Source organism: Puma concolor, chromosome A2, assembly GCF_028749965.1.
Source record: "Puma concolor isolate L17-30 chromosome A2, mPumCon1.1.hap2, whole genome shotgun sequence".
NCBI lineage: Eukaryota > Metazoa > Chordata > Mammalia > Carnivora > Felidae > Puma > Puma concolor.
Window position 1 is genome coordinate 48,646,017 of NC_141668.1, and position 16,032 is coordinate 48,662,048.

The 16,032-nt window shown below is 49.3% G+C and overlaps 1 protein-coding gene across 4 annotated transcripts in view; it reads right to left on the minus strand.

Annotated features, from left to right (window-relative positions):
- WIPF3 (WAS/WASL interacting protein family member 3) overlaps window positions 1-16,032 on the minus strand; it is an 82,392-nt gene that overhangs the window by 16,509 nt on the left and 49,851 nt on the right. For all 4 annotated transcript variants that reach the window (XR_015245913.1, XM_086693529.1, XM_086693507.1 and 1 more), the window contains exons 3-5: window positions 11,176-11,308; window positions 8,973-9,104; window positions 2,937-3,692 (exon numbers count right to left, since the gene is read on the minus strand). Coding sequence is in view for 3 of the 4 variants with exons in the window: in XM_086693529.1 (XP_086549655.1) it covers window positions 2,937-3,692; window positions 8,973-9,104; window positions 11,176-11,308 (1,021 nt within the window). In the remaining variant the exon portion in view is untranslated. The remainder of the gene's footprint in view (window positions 1-2,936; window positions 3,693-8,972; window positions 9,105-11,175; window positions 11,309-16,032) is intronic.

The window sequence follows — 16,032 nt, forward strand, 5'->3', positions numbered from 1 at the left end:
CTTATAGAAAAGATGCCAGAGTATTCAGAGACAGGAATGGCAGAGGCTATAACTTTCGGTGAGAGGTGAGGCGCTGAGATCTCTGGATGTAGTTTGCTACGGTGAATGAAAAGGCAGCCTCTGGAGCCAAACTGCTCGGGACCGAATTCTAGTTCTCTTGCAGGGATAATGACACAGCATCCTTGCGCCTCAGTTTCCTCAACCGTGAAATGGGGATAACAGTACACCCACCTTCTAGGCTTGATGAGAGGGTTGAATGAGTGAAGTCAACTGGCGTGTAGGAAGGGCTCAACAAATGTTAGCTGCTGTGGCAATGTTAATGGTGACAGCAACCTTCAGTATCAGACGGCACCGTTCAAAGAAGGGGAAACCATTGCCCAGTCCGAGGAAAGGGAGGGACTGTCTGTGGGTGAGGTGCAGAGGGAGGTGGGGCGAACAAGCTGTCGGGGCTTGCTCCTATCCCCTGGGTTCTGCTCGCGGGGGTTCCCCTGCACGGCAGACACTCTTTCTCCTTCCGGTCAATACCTAAATCCACCCCACCCGCCAGGGCCCAACTCAAGTCCCACCTCCGTCACCAGGCCCTGATGATGCCTGTGGGAGGCTCGCTCTCCCTTGTCAGCACTCTGTTGAATGACTCATTGGCAATTAAGAAGGAGCACGTCAGTGTGGGTGTTCTACTCTTCACCTATTGAAACGATGACCACCACACCGCTATTACCTGTGACAAAATGCCCACGATTACAACCTCCTTCTCTGCCCCCCAGTTGGCCTGAGGCAGAAATTGCCCTCATTTTGTTCATGGAAAACTAAGTTTCACATCCAAAGACACAAGGAGACGGGCCAGAACAGCATCTGCTCCTGGCCTTGAGCTTACCACCCCGGTCTTCCTTTTCTCAGAATCAGGACCCACTAGGATTTACTGGCTCCCGTAAGCAGATTAAAGGGGTGAAGGGGCTATGGTGGCTGCTGACTCCTCTTCTGGAGGAAAAACTGTCCCTTCCTATGGTAAGGAGATGATACAGTGAGCCCCTGCTCTACACAATGCACTTCAGGCACATTCTCTCACTGAATATGCGTAACGATCCTCCATGAAAGGTGTTATCTCCATTTGCCGCCCCCCCAAACACCCCCACATAAAAGCAAGGTTCAAAACATTTAAAAAATGGCAAGAGGTTACACAGGAGTGGATGGGGAGGCCAGGTTGAATTCAGATGTCTCTGAATCTAAGGCATTGTTGTTTTCACCATCCCATGAACGAATCATGGGCAGCTGTCTCACTACTAGGAATGCTGGCCTTATGGTGACCACTCAGTTGAAAACAGAATGCCTCAAACCTTCTCTCTCATGACCAAGAGCCTTACACATACGCTTGCCCTGGGGCGCCTGGGTGGCTCAGTGGGTTAAGCGTCCAACTCTTGGTTTCGCCTCAGGTCATGATCTCAAGGTTCCAAGAAGTCGAGCTTAGGCTCCTCTGCCCCTCCCCTCCCCTCAGAACATAAATAAACTTAAAAAAAAAAAAAAACATATTCTTGCCCTTTGTATCAGGAATTCCTTATCAGGAACCTGTCTTTTCAAAATATACAAAAGGTAGGTGACAATTGCTACAAAAGTATTTCCTGCAATACTATTTACGATAAAAATATAGAAAAATATAGAAAAAAATAGAATCAACTTCATGCTAGAAATCTGGTATATACCACTGATCATATCAATATGCTTCTGAATAAACTTTAATAGTTTGACAAGACTGCTTTCGATGTAACATTAAACAGAAAGAGAATAGAAATATTTGAATCATATATTCAAAATAGTATTAACTTTGTAAATACGTAGACATACTCAGAAAAAAAAAATGATGGGAAGTACACTGAAATGGGACAGCTTTTATTTCTGGGTGATGTTATTTTGGTGATTTCAGTTGCTTTCTACTTGTTCTACAATGAGCTTGTATTATTTCTAATTCGAGGAAACACATTTCAGAAAGCTTCTGCATCAAAAGATTTTCTTAAAGACCGAGGAATATGTATGTGTGCGTGTGGATGTGTGTTGGCGTGTGTGTGTGGATGGTGTTTATGAGCATGTGTGTATGTGTGTGTGTGTGTGGGTATGTGCGTATGCTTTCCATTCAGAAGGACACCAGAGGTGAACGAAGCCTCCCCAGTATCTGGACATCAGTTAAGGGTACGCATGCTCAATCCAACACCCTCTCTGCTAGATATGTGAAGGATTTAGTTTTACTATTTGGCTTGAAATGCAGACCTTTAGTTTTCTTGAGTCAGCACGAGAACCTGCAAGAAGGCAGAATGCTAATCCAGTCTGTGGAGGGCCAGTGCGGATTGTGGCTGGGGGCCAGCGTGTAATAACTCGGGCAGAAATTACAGCAGAGACCTGGTTCTGGAAACAAACTGCATCCACAGCCCCCTCCACCGCAGAGAGGAGATTTGGGTAAATGAGTGATGAGAGTAAGAATAAAAAAACCCTTCTCTAGAGCTCAATGTTGCCAGGCCCTGGTCCAACAATCACACAAGGTGGGAACTATTGCTATCCCCATTTAACAGATGAGGAGAAGAAAGCACACAGAGGCTAAGGAATTGTACAGGGTCACACAGCTAGTAATTGCAAGGTGATTAAGGCCAGAATGCCTGGCGAGGGGTTTGCACGACCTTGGACAAATCTTTCAACCCCTCTCCCCCTTGGTTTCCTGTCTCTAACATGAATACAACATAAAGTCCCATACAGCAAGTTTCATCATGCTCCACGAGGGGCATTGATAGCTCGGTTCTAAAACAAAATCCTAAGAGTTAAGACATCTCAGGGTGTCCCCAAGTGGCTCCTAGAAGCAGGCCTCTGGCTGTGTCCCTAGCACCTCCATAATTACTGGCAAGGCTGGGTGATCATCTGATATGGCCACCCTGGACCGGGACAGTGGTGCTCACCTGGGCCTCGTCCGGGCCTCTTCTTCTGCACGAACGTCTGGGATCCCGGAGGGGCTGGAGGTGTAGGCAAGGCTTGAACGCTGGACTTGGGTGGCTGGGCCTGGAAGCTGGGAGACTTGGGAGGCAGCGGGGGTGGGGCTTCACTGCTGTTGTTAGCTCCTGGCAAAGGAGGCGCAGGCACAGAGGACCTCGGGGTACAGGAGGCATAAAGAGGGGGTGGGGGTGGCGGGGGCGGTGGGGCGGGAGGCTCCCGCACATCCTGGGCGGGGCTGGTAGCATCTGCACTGAGCCCTGGATACCCACAAGGTGGGAGGAGGGGGAGTGGGGGTGGGATGGGTGGTAGGTGCAAGGGGGTTAGTTGAGGCTTCACTGCCTTGTCACTGAGAACGGAGGCCAGGGGAAGGGGGGGTGGAGTTGGGGGAGGGGGGGGAGGGGGAGGGGGAGGTACGGAGGGGAGAGGGGGTACAGCCACTGGGGGGTTCCCTTTGGTGGGTGGACCAGGTGGGGACACCAGCGGAGTTTTGGTGGGGGAGGAAGGGGGCAGGGGTGGGGGCAGGGGCGGAGGAGGTGGGGGTGGGGTAGGAGGCGGTGGGGCGGGCATGCTGGGGCGAGGAGGGACTGTCCTGGCAGCGCCGTGCACCTCAGAGGCATTGCCTAGCCTGGGAGATGCAGGGGGGTTAAGCGGGCCACTGATAGTTTTGATAGGAAGCCGGGGAGAAGGCGCCCGGGAGCCAGGGGCCTGCCCTGTCTTGCCACCTGGAAGTAAACAAGCTCTGAGTTAGGTCAGCCACAGAGGACGGAGGAACCCGAGTATGTGGGCGGCTGTGACAGATGCCGTCCAGCATGATGTCAGCCAAATGCATGGTGGACGCTCTCTTCCTGCACGCTCACGGGGAGACCTCAGGTGCGGCAGCTGTCCCACGAGACGGCTGGCTGGACCGGCCCCAAGGTCCTTGCAAGTGCCAGCCTTCCTGTTCCAGCCCATCTCTGCCTGCACCTGCCAAGGGCCCACGAGTCTCCCAGCCCAGGGCACAGGGCTGCTCTGACCCTCTCTGCCTTCCCTACCTCAAGGCCACCCTCACACTCATTCACCGTTACCGACTGGGTCAATCCAGTCGGGTACCCAGCCTTTACATCCTAGTTTGGATCCTCAGCCTTACCAACCAGAAGCTCCTTGCTAGGGAGGTTTTCCTCATTTCCAGCATTTTGTGAACAAGGACTTCAGTTTTGCATCAAGACCAGAAGATCCATCATCCCTCAAATATATAAGTAACTCAGAAGTCAGTGGGAAGACACACAGCCTTGGGGATCCAGGTCCGATGACCTTGAACCTCCCAGTCCCACGGCTCTGGAATTTCAAAGCCTCTTTTTCCGAAGACATGTCCATTTCCAGTGGGCTCTCGGTCTCCTGATGTCCTGGCTTCCTCACCGCACAGATCCACGAACCCCAACTTGAAACCCAATGCCTCTTTGGAAGTCAACAAACCTGGAGTAGCATGCTGCTCCCAGTGACGTGTGTTTGGCATACTTCATGGAAGACTGGGGTGGAGGTGCTCCCTAGGAGGGGCCTTGTCGCTCTCTGTGCGCCCTTTTGCTGTGCTTCTTACCCTTTTGTCCCTCACCGAGGACAAAAATGTTCCTCTCCTTGTTTAGTGCACGGAAATTCTGCAGCCACTGCTCTAATGTGTCTTTGGAGCATCACTGTCCACTCAGGAGGCTTGTTAAAATACTCCTCTAAGTAAATATAGTGCTCTCCCTAATGGAATTCTAGGGAAGCCATATTTTCCTATTCTTGCACCCCTGTAATTTACAACCCCCTTGAAAACATGTGGCGAACGCTCGAAAAGATGGTTGCTTCTCAGACAGCTTCCTGGGTGTTGCAGAATAGGAAACACAGCTGCCGAATCAGATTATAAACCCCAGCATCTGGCAGCGGTTCGGAGCTTTCCTGCTGGTGCGTCCCCGGGTGTGTTCACCCAACCAGGTGCAAGATGGTACCCCAACGCACTTGACCCCAAAAGCCAGGCCATTCAAAGCAAGGTGTGGTGGCGGCGACGCTGGGGCTGAAACTCGGTGGGCAGGATGACAGTATCGGGCTTTCCAACAGGATGGTGACCCTCCTCTGGCTACGATGTGACAGTTACCTGGGCAGCACTGCTTTTTACAAGTCTCAGCTACAGGATGGCTGCTCTGAAGGCAGGGTGGTGGTGCCATTATTCCTCTGCTGAGGATTTCCTTTGGGGGTGGTTGTGGAAGAGACAATGTCTTCGCACGGAGGCATCCACCCTGGCTGACTGGATCCCCTCGGGGCCTGAGGCAGGCACCGCCATAACACCCGGCTGACCGTGGCCAGGAGTGAAGGCCTCCGCCTGGCCTTTCCAAGGACAGGACCTACCGCCCCCTGCTATTCTAACATTAGACATTTCATGTGAGGTCTAGGGCAGGTGTCAGGCTCAGGGATTCCTGCCTTCAAGGTCTTAAGCCTGCTCCCACAGCACACAGAGATGAAGACAGAGGACCAAGGCAGGTCCCTAACCAGGCCGAGGCCTCCCTATATGTCTGCTTGCTCCCTGAACTTTAAAGGAATAGCAAGTTTGAGGAGGAGCAGATTCAGCCGCTGAGTAACCAATCCTGACTTTCTAAGTGACTAAGGACACCATGTCTCCAAGATTCAAAAACGCTCAGAATGAGTCAGTTAAAAACACAGGAGCCTCTGCTGACTAAGCGGCCAGGCGAATGAGACGTGGGCAAATCTATCTTTATTGTGACATGAACAGCAGAGGCAAGGAAGGCACAAATCCTCATTCGGCTTATGCTCATGCCCACTCCAGGATGAAGCAGACAGCTGGCAGCACACGTGTAAGGTGAGGCCCCCAGGAGAGAGGAATTAGCCTGCGTGCAGGCCAGGAAGCCAGGTAGCAGGGGGCCCGTGGAGAGAGCCAAGGGGAGTAAGTGTCAAGGGAAGGAAGGAGAAGGTTTTCCTTCATAACATAGACGTTAACCCTGGAAATCCAAACAGAAACACAAAAGGAGGCCACAAAGCGGGTGGGGAAAGGCCAGCTTGAGTGCATCTAGAGCCTGGGGGGTTATCAAAAGATGAAATATGTTTTGGGGCACCCGGGCGGCTCAGTCGGTTGAGCTTCCGACTTCGGCTCGGGTCATGATCTCACGGTCTGTGAGTTCGAGCCCCGCGTCGGGCTCCGTGCTGACCGCTCAGAGCTTGGAGCCTGCTTCGGATTCTGTGTCTCCCTCTCTCTCTGCCCCTTGCCTGCTCATGCTCTGTCTCTCTCTGTCTCCAAAATAAATAAACATTAAAAAGCATAAATTTTAAACAGATGAAATATGTTTTCCTTCTTCAATCTGTGGGTGTTTCCAGAAGATCTCGGACTGCGTGGAAGTCTCATTACACGTTCCATAGTACCCAGTTTACTCATCCTATCTTATTTTAACGGCCACTCCTTCGGAGCGCTAAGCCAAGGCCACATTATGACTTTGGAGGACATTTTAGGGACGTGTTGCTATAAAGACAAATAGAATCTTTGACCCTAAAAGTGATTTTAAAAGAAATCCAAACATTTTCACGGACTCCCAAAAGTACTGTGAGCACTAGACTCTGTGCTTTCTGGGCCTCATGGCTCTCTGCAACCATGCTACCTACGTATACGTTCCACTCAACAAATATTTACTGAACACCTACCATACATCAGGCATTTTTAAGGCAGTGAAAAGAAACACAGCTCCTGCCTTCACAGAGTTTATATTTAGAGGGAGACGACAGAAATAAACTAACGAGTAAATATATATCGGATGGTGAAAAGTAATACAAGAAAATTAAATCAGTGTAGAGGGGATATGGAGCCAGGGGGTCGGACTGATATTTTTTGTGGGCTGGATGCATAAAGCCTTACTGATAGGCTGATCAGGTGCCACATGAGCAGAGACCTGAAGGATGGGAGAAAGTGAGCCATGTGGACACCCGAGGAAGAGTGTTTCCGGTCAAGAGAGCAGTCAGTGCAAGGGCCCTGTGGCAACAGCATGCCTGGTGTGGGCAAGAACAGCAAGGAGGACAATGTGGCTGAAATGGAGGGCGTGTGCTAGCAAGAGCGGGAGGCAAGACCATGGAGAGGTAGCAGAGACTAGAGCCCTTCTCTCTGAATGGCCAGGAAGCTGATGGAAGTGTTTTGAGAGAGGAGAGCCATGGTCGGTCTTACTCTGACATGGCACCCAGCCCATGCATCTGTTTATTGTCTCTGTCTTTGAGATTCCATCCTGTAGCATGCATTACCAGTCACTTCATTATGGATTTCCATCTCCTCTACAGAAATCAATGCTTGTCTTCACAGAGTGGCTCAAACCCCACACACTTGTGTCCTACAGGAGACAGGTAGGAATGGAGACGACCTGGCTTCCTTTGGCCAGTCCCTGTTAAACCTGACTGGGTATTTCGCCTATCTTTTCTTCTGTGAAGAGAAACTAGTGGACATTTAAAAAAAAAAATTTTTTTTAACGTTTATTTATTTTGGGGACAGAGAGAGACAGAGCATGAACGGGGGAGGGGGAGAGAGAGAGGGAGACACAGAATCGGAAACAGGCTCCAGGCTCTGAGCCATCAGCCCAGAGCCCGACGCGGGGCTCGAACTCACGGACCGCGAGATCGTGACCTGGCTGAAGTCGGACGCTTAACCGACTGCACCACCCAGGCGCCCCTACTAGTGGACATTTTATACCCTACAGGATGTTTATTTGCTACCACTCAGGAATTTGAGAAAAGAAAGCGGCCTTGAGAAATGTCAACTCTCTTTGCCAAGCCCTTAGCAGAAAAGAGGAAATGAAATGGCTTCTGAGAGGGTTTCAATTGGACCTCAAAGCACCCTAGTGCCCTTATCTTTGCTGGACTTTATCAGTAGGTGACAGCAGCAAATGCACCTCCTTATGTCAAACAGCCACCGAGCCCCCCCCCACCCCGCCCCCCACCAGCCAAAGGTTATTAGCAAAGCCACATGGTAGAAGATTCTATACCAGCAATGCTTGGGGCTTGATATTCCCTGATTAATGACATTCTTGGAGTTTATTTCAGCTTGCTGGCTAAAGAGAACAATAATAGGAAAAGTATTCCCATTACCCACAATAAATATATATTTGCCCAATTTTAATGCAATGCTTTCAAAACATCTGATATCCACTAACACACAAATGGCTGCAGTAGACTGGTTGCAGAAATGGCCTTGCTTGTCCACTCCCTCCTGATTCTGTATCTTTGAAATGTGATTTTACAGATCCTGTCATCAAGAGGTGAAGTGTATTTCTCCACCCTCGTTTCCGGGCCGGCCCTGTGGCTTGCTTTGGGTAAGGGGATGCGGTAGAAAGAGATATTGTGTCAATTCTCAGACTAAGTCTTAAGAGACTTTATATACTTCCGTCCTCTTTCTTGGAACCCTGCCACCGACGTGCACAAAATCCCAAATAGTCTGCTAGATACCGAGAGACTGCATGGATCAGTCAGATCTGTCGTTTTAGCTGAGGCACCAAAGAACAAGAACTGTAAGATTAGCCAAAGCCAATTACCCAAGCTGGAGCTAGTAGAGGGGGCCCAGCTGAGACCACCCTAAATGGCCAACCACAGAACTATAAGCGAAATAAGTGGCTATTTAAAGCCCGTAAGTGTTAGGCTATTTTGTTACACAGCAATGCCTAACTGATACAATGACTCACATTACAGTGATGTCACTATGATTTTCTAATGCGATTTATACCCTTCATCCGTACTTTGCCGTCTGAGCCCCAGTCACAGCTTTGCGGAACACTACACACTATGGCAAATCATTCTTCAGTAATTACAAAGGGATGACTTACAAGACCCCTTGAGCATGATGCTTTGGATACTTTCAGTACGTGCTCCCCAATCCATGATCTACTGCTATACAACTTTTCACTAAAAACACGTCACCACCCTCCTGGCACGTGAGGATCGCCCTGTTGGTTCCACACGTTAAGGAGGGAAAGACCACGAGGCAGCCAGTCTGAATTGTCCCTTACCTGCTGCATCCCTCTGGCCTGCTGGACGCAACACTGGAAAGCCACCGGCAAACAGATCTCCCAGGGCTGGGGGTGTGCTTCCGCCTCGAGAGTTTGCAGCACCTCCTCCTTCTTTGTTGCCTCCCTTAGAACCTTGGCAGAGAAGAGGCAGGTGGGTGAGGACTTGTGAGCAGAGCTGAGCCGCCGGTTGTCATCCCGGGCCTGTGGTCCAGCACCGCCTGGGGCAGCCTTCCCGTTGGTTCCCCCACCTCCAGCCTTCCCCTTCTAGTGGGCATCATTCCCAAACGCCCTCTGCCCGGATGCCCCGCAGACTCCTGCAGCTCGTGCTGTCTGCTGTTCCCTCTGGACCTAACCACGCAACTGACCATCAGCAGCCGAGTACCCTGAAGAGTGGCCGAAACAAAGGGGCCTAAGCGCTGCCATTCCGTAGGTGCCGGCAGGGGAAACCAGCAGCACCTTTCGAATGAGAACGCTCACACACTGCAGGTGTGGCGCCGGCCCTGTTTTCAACTCGACGCTTGTTGTGGGAGGACCAGACAGAGAAAACCCAGAGATTCAGTTCAGCCAGTAATTTTAACTTCTTGTCCACAGAGTCTGGCCCAGAATGGCGAGCAGGAAGTGAAGGTCTGCAATGATTTGTGCTTCGGCTTTTTCCTTCTCTGTCTCCCTGGCTCTCACTCCCTGAGCCCCCTGCCCTTCCCTGAATCTTTTCTTCTACAGGAGAGAAAGCTCGTGAAACCCTGGGGGACAGGGGTCACTAATTCCAGCCTTCCAGACGTGTGTGATGACCAGCTGCGTACGATGAGAAGACGTTCGGCTGAGGGAAGAGTTCCTAGCAAGAAATGTTCAGAGCCTGCAGCTCACTTGCACAGAGAAATCAGGGCACAGTGCCCACTGGTGGATGAATGGGTTTAGCTTATTCTGAGTATTCATATACATTTACCTATTCACTGGCATGATTAGGAAACGAATGTTCCGATCAAATGGGTTTGTCTGGTAACTGGGCTTAACCAATTAGATAGCGGGTCCAACTGGAAACTAATTTTCATGGCAGCTGCTGAAAATACGCTAAAATAATTTGTCTATCCTTGTGTATTAACACATATAGTTACAGATACTAGATACAATTATACTTTTAGGACTATCCTTGGGAATTACCATCACGTGCGTCATTGAAAACTACATGAAGACATAATAAGAGACGACATTGGTGAATAGTTCCGCATGTATTATTTCAACCTTCAGCAATCTTGATGAAAAAAAGCAAAAAAGCAGGTATGATCATCTTCCCCCATCTTGTAGGTAAACAGACTGAACCTCAGAGAAATCCCCAGATTTGCCGGGTAGCAGAATCAGGCCTCAGCCTGGATCATCTCTACTCTACACATAGAAAGCTGCAGTCATCTGACCCTAGGAGAGAATTCTGAGTACATCTTTCTCCTCGTGAAAACAAAAACGTGGCATATTTTAATGATGACACTTTAATTCTTCTCTCACTGAGTTTGAGGGCTATGAGGATGCAGGGTAGGTGATCTTTAGAGGTTATCTCACGGTCAATAAACGCAAAGTGAAATCGCCAGACAGTGGAATATTAGTCAACAGTAAAGCATTGGCACGTGCTATGGTATGGACGAACTTTGAAAACAGCGTGCTAAGTGAAGGAGCCAGTCACAAAAGGCCACAGAGTGTATGATTCCATTTATAGGAATACCCCAAAGAGGCAAATCCATAGAGACAGAAAGTGGATTTAGTAGCTGCCAGGGATGGGGGGAGAGGCAGAATGGAAAGTGACTGCTAATGGGTGCGGGGTTTCCTTGTGGAGTGATGAAAACGTTCTGAAACGAGACAGGGGTGATGGCCGCAACCACACTGTGAATGGGTAAATGCCACGGAATTGGACGCTCTGGTGCTTAACACGGTGAATTTTATATTATGTGGATTTTGTCACGGTTAAAAAGAAGCTATCCCACCACGTTTTTGTTTGTTTAGCGTTTGAACAGGGGTAGAAGATACACCATGGATCATCTGCCGACCTGGAAAGGAAGCTCCGATTCTCTCACCCACGTGGCCTGTGCATTGAGCAAGTCTGCTATGGCCCAGAGTGGGTGCTGGGTAACTTCCCTGAGCAGGCCAGCGGTGCCTGGCTGAGCCTCCCATGGCCTGCCCTCGCCTCACAGCAGGCCTAGCCCTGCCGCTCACTCACTCTCAATTTGCGGGGCACTGCGGTCATTGATCTGTGTGACTTTCCGTAGGCGAGTTCCCTGCTGGATATCAGCCAACAGAGCGCTCCGACCTTTGGGGTCTGCCTTTCTCAAGCTGGAAGCGTCTGTACCCACCTGTAAGGGAATAAGAGGGATCCGATTAGAACCGCACGTAATAACACAATCCGCTGTTTGCTAGTATAACTTCCTGCGTTGGCTCCTTTCTGCCTGCAAACGTCTTTCGATTTGCACAGCTTCTTGGGGCTCTCTTCTCTCTGCTGGATGGGATGCAGCCCAATGCATGGATCGCTGGATAAAATAAGATCTTTAACATTTACTTTGTTGAATCTCGTTGTTTTTTTTTGTTTTTTTTTTTTTTAACACTTCCATTTTCGCGTGAGCTGACATGGTAGGGGTCTCCATGGGCTTGTAGAACCAGGGAGCACCAGAAAGAACATATGTAGGCTGGTGGCAAATAAGAGGAGGGGTTGGGTTGTGCTGGAAGATAGAGTCCGGAGGAAACACGGTTAGAAGGTTTATACCATGTGAACCGAGATCTAGCTAAACATTTCTCAAAGCCAGAAATACTTCTTAGCTCTTGCTATTTGGGGGAGGCCACGTGTCTTCGGTGTTTGGCTTAAATAGCACCACTTCAGAGGCCTTTTTTGACCCCCCCCCCAATCTAAGCAAGGCCACCCAGTGTTCTCTCTAAGGGTACCCTATTCCTTTTTCCTCTGCTAACTTCTATCGCCTGACGTAAACTTGTATCTGTCTCTCCTCGCGGAAAATTTCCATCTGTGGTTACGAGTTGAGGGTTCACCACCCCCAGAGGACTCTGTCAGGAAAAAGACCTTGTTGGTTTTGTTCACAAATTACTTCCAGAGGGTATAACAGGACCTGGCCACAGGTAGGCGCAGCGGCTACCAGAAGAATGAATGAGCACGTGAACTAGACCCAGGACGTAGAGTACATTGACCTTGCTTTCAAGGGCATTGTGGGCGTGCCAGGGAGACAGGGCACACATGCATGGAATTAAGCCATGACATCGTAAACATATGATGCAAGTCCCACAGAGAGGAAGGTCACCGAGAGTTCAGAAGTGGCCATATTTGCCAGGCTGCAAAGGAAGGTAAGAGACCTTGAGATGGTCCTCGAAGTAGAGACAGGATTTACAAATCCTTGCTGTAGCCATTTTCTGTTCAGAAAAGGACAATCCAGCTTTGTTGGCTATTTAGTCAGAGACTCTCCAGTGTCACAGACTAGAAACAAAGGTATTTGTGGTTTTAGCTAAAATGTGCTGAGGGTGTATTTTCACTGGCTGCCTCTACTGCCCTGGTGATGTATCTTCCATGGGCTTTGAAGGACATAAGCTTCAAAGTTGGGTTCTTGCTGCCCGGAAACATGCTTTTTGAACCCTTGAAGGGCGGGGGCTCATGGACAATAGTCAGTAACAGAGCTGAGCAAGGGGCCCCAGCCCTGATGATACACGTTTTTAGAAAGCATTATTAATGCACACGTACAGCAGGGCATTTCTCACACAACATGCTTTTAAAGTCTATCGATAGAAACCATTAATATCCATAAATCCTTTTAAACTGCCAAGTTTTGAAATCTTTTAGAGTTTCCTCTCATTTTATTTACAAGTAGTTCATGGCAGGAATAAAAGGCCAAGGGAAATATCATGACCCAGTCAAGAGGGTATGAAAACTTTTGTAAAAATCTAGCATCACAATCTCGACATGTATTATTTTCAGAGGTTAGGGAGAGAAAGCGCTTTGGAGCTTTATTCCTAGTTACAAGATAAATAACACAGTGCATTATAATGATAGTCATGGCTCAACTCAGGTGACAGCCTTGGGGACGGCAAGGGTTAGAACGGTGTGTTCTTCTGTTCAAAGAAATAGCTGGACCCGGGAACAAACCTTGTCACTAATAATCCCGCTCTGGGCGAGTGGGTCATCTTATATAATTTTTTTTCCAAATATTTATCTTTGGGAGAGCTCAAGCTGGGGAGGGGCGGAGCGAGGGGGACAGAGGATCTGAAGTGGGCTCTGCCCTGACAAGCTGACAGCAGCTAGCCTGATGTGGGGCTCAAACTCATGAACCATGAGATCGTGACCTGAGCCGAAGTCGGACGCTCAACCAACTGAACCACCCAGGTGCCCCCGATCATCTCATCTAATTTAAACTTGATTTTTTAATTTATCACCAAAATGTATCCTCTACACCCTGATCTTGCCCATCCCAAACTTTTTAGGTGAGGGCTATGAAGAACATTAAGAGCCCTTGGGATAATGACTTTGAGTACCTACTTAGCACAGGCCTCAATATATTCTTGACGATTCCACATGCCAAGATTTTTTGATAAACATTTTCCAAGTCAGCAGGAGGACATGGCGAGTCACATCATGTTTACATGCTGCAGTTCAACTTGTGGGACTAAATGGAACATTCCTTCTTTGACTTCTTGGCTTTCTTTCCTGCTGTACTGTCTACCCTGATGATTTTCCACTAGAGGGCTCTCCCTCCCCTGATATGGATATGGCATCAGTCCGTCCTCTCTGGTGAGGTCCAGAATGAATAACTTCAGGGCTAAGGGGACCATGTAGATTTAGTCTTCATGGGTTTTGCACAAAAGGACATCTAAGGACATATTCATTTGCACACTGAAAACTGTGTTACTCAGTGGCAGTCGTTTCTACGCCATCTGCAATATTTATTAGCAATTCAATCATAATTTGCTTCTTAAAAAACCCTATGAAGTCTTGTTACTGTGGTTACAGGGCACAGAAACAGAAAAGGGAAGATTTCCAAATATTCACTGGTTCTTTTATTCTATGCAAATCCTGGTTATTAGCAACTCACTAAAAATATAATCAACAGAGAGAAAGCCACTCCTGGACACTTGTCCTGTGACAAATATAGCCACCAAACATGTCTCCCTCGCCCCACGTGCATGTGCAAGGGTGCACGTGTGTACACACACACACACACACACACACACACACACACACATACACACACCCCCAAAACCAAAACATTCCTTCGATGTTTGCTCTTGTCCTTTCTTAACCTTGTTATTGAGTGTGGCAATTTGCTGAGTTCCACATAAACCTTTTGTGGACTCAGTTCCCCAGTAGTGAGCTCCAAATGGAATAGCGTGAACCCCAAAAAGATGCCACGTAGCAGAACAGCAATGCAAATTAGCCCATCCCGAGCCGTGCAAAGGCTGAAGAACCCAAGTGAGCCAGTAAGATCACAAAGAAAAAAACAAAGACAGTTCTGACTAGGCCAAGGTGGTGAAGTGTCTGTCCTCCCCTCTCGATAAATTATAAAAGCTTTTGCATGACCCTTTGTCATCTCAGCAAATGAGTCCATCAGGTTCCAGTGGGGTTTGGGCGGGGGTGGAGGGATGGGGTGGGGGATGGCAGTCCAGCCCAGATCAAAACCTTGAGCTGCATGTCCTGCTGTCTGTCGCTTTGCTGCCATATGCCATTACTGCATCTGTCTGATTCATGCCGATTTCTGTGAGAAACACCAATGAAAAAAACCCCAGCCAGTTAATCCAAATCTGGCAGGCTGTCTATCTCAAGGATGCTCTAAATCCTATCGTATTCGCACAATGTCAGCCTCGCAGTTTCCTAAAGGCACATTCTCCAATGTGGCTGCTAAACCTAAAATTAGTTCTCGGGTGTCCGGGCACACGGCCTGCCCATTACCTCGGCCCTCAGCCCACTCCCGCCTTCTCCAAACTTGGGGGCAGGCAGCTCTCAGCAGCCAGCGTCCTGGGATCCCGTTACCAAACCTGAATCCCCAGGACAGCCAGCACTGCCTCCCACCTGCCATTACCATCTTTATGTGGGAGAACACAGAGAGCCTGGGATCCCAAAGAGAGACACAAAATACTTCCACAGAAAATTAACTGACACAATGTTCCTGACACCCCAAATGTGCCTAAGTCAGGCTGTTCCAGAAGGAGGTGTACTGGGATCCAACAGCAGTAGGTCTCGTTTTCAGAAACCCAAATAGGCAATTAAAATCCACAAGCAAGAAGAATGGACCCTCTAACCTCCTTTACGAAAGCCTGGTTTCCTGAACCACTGCATGCAGACCGTGACTGGTCCCTGGAGGACAGAGGTACCTCGCGCAGGGCTACCTCCTTTAAAGGGAGGGCTAAAACAGCACAGCAGGTCCCAAACGGAGCCACTTGTCCCCAAGAGAGCAGACCAAGACAAAACTGCGGTCTCAGCCCTTCCCGGGAATGTGAACTTTCCCCGGTCGGTCCCGAATTATCCTACCAGCACCCATAAGGTAATTTGTGTGATTGATCCCTGCCCTTCCCTTGGCCCTTTGCTTGCCTGAAACATTCCTTTCCTTTGTTTATGACTTCCCAGTCCCACCCTCTTTCTGCCTTTACCGCTTGGTACAGCTCCGCCCATCTCCTTTCTATTTGCTCTAAGGGATGCTCCCTGATTCCTGAATCGCCGAATAAAGCCAATTAGATCTTTATGTTTGCTCAGTTGGGTTTTGTGTTTTAACAGGCGGGAAAGCAGAATTAAAGGCCCCTTCATTGGGGCTCTAGGTGTATCCGTTCCTAGTCTCAAGCCCTCAGTGAAGGACATGCCCTGCAGTCATCTCCTCCCCAGGATGACTGGCTGCTGCAGGCTGGCAGCTACCTTCTTGCCCAGGGGCCTGGAGGCCATCTCAGACCCTTCCCTTTTCCTCATTCCCAACAGCTACTCAAGTCCCAAGCTCCTACGGATTCTTCCCGAGTGATCGCTCTGGAACCTGGTTCCTTTTCTGCATCCCTGCGATGCTGACTTAATGCAGGTGATGGCATTCCTCCCAGGCTGCTCCAG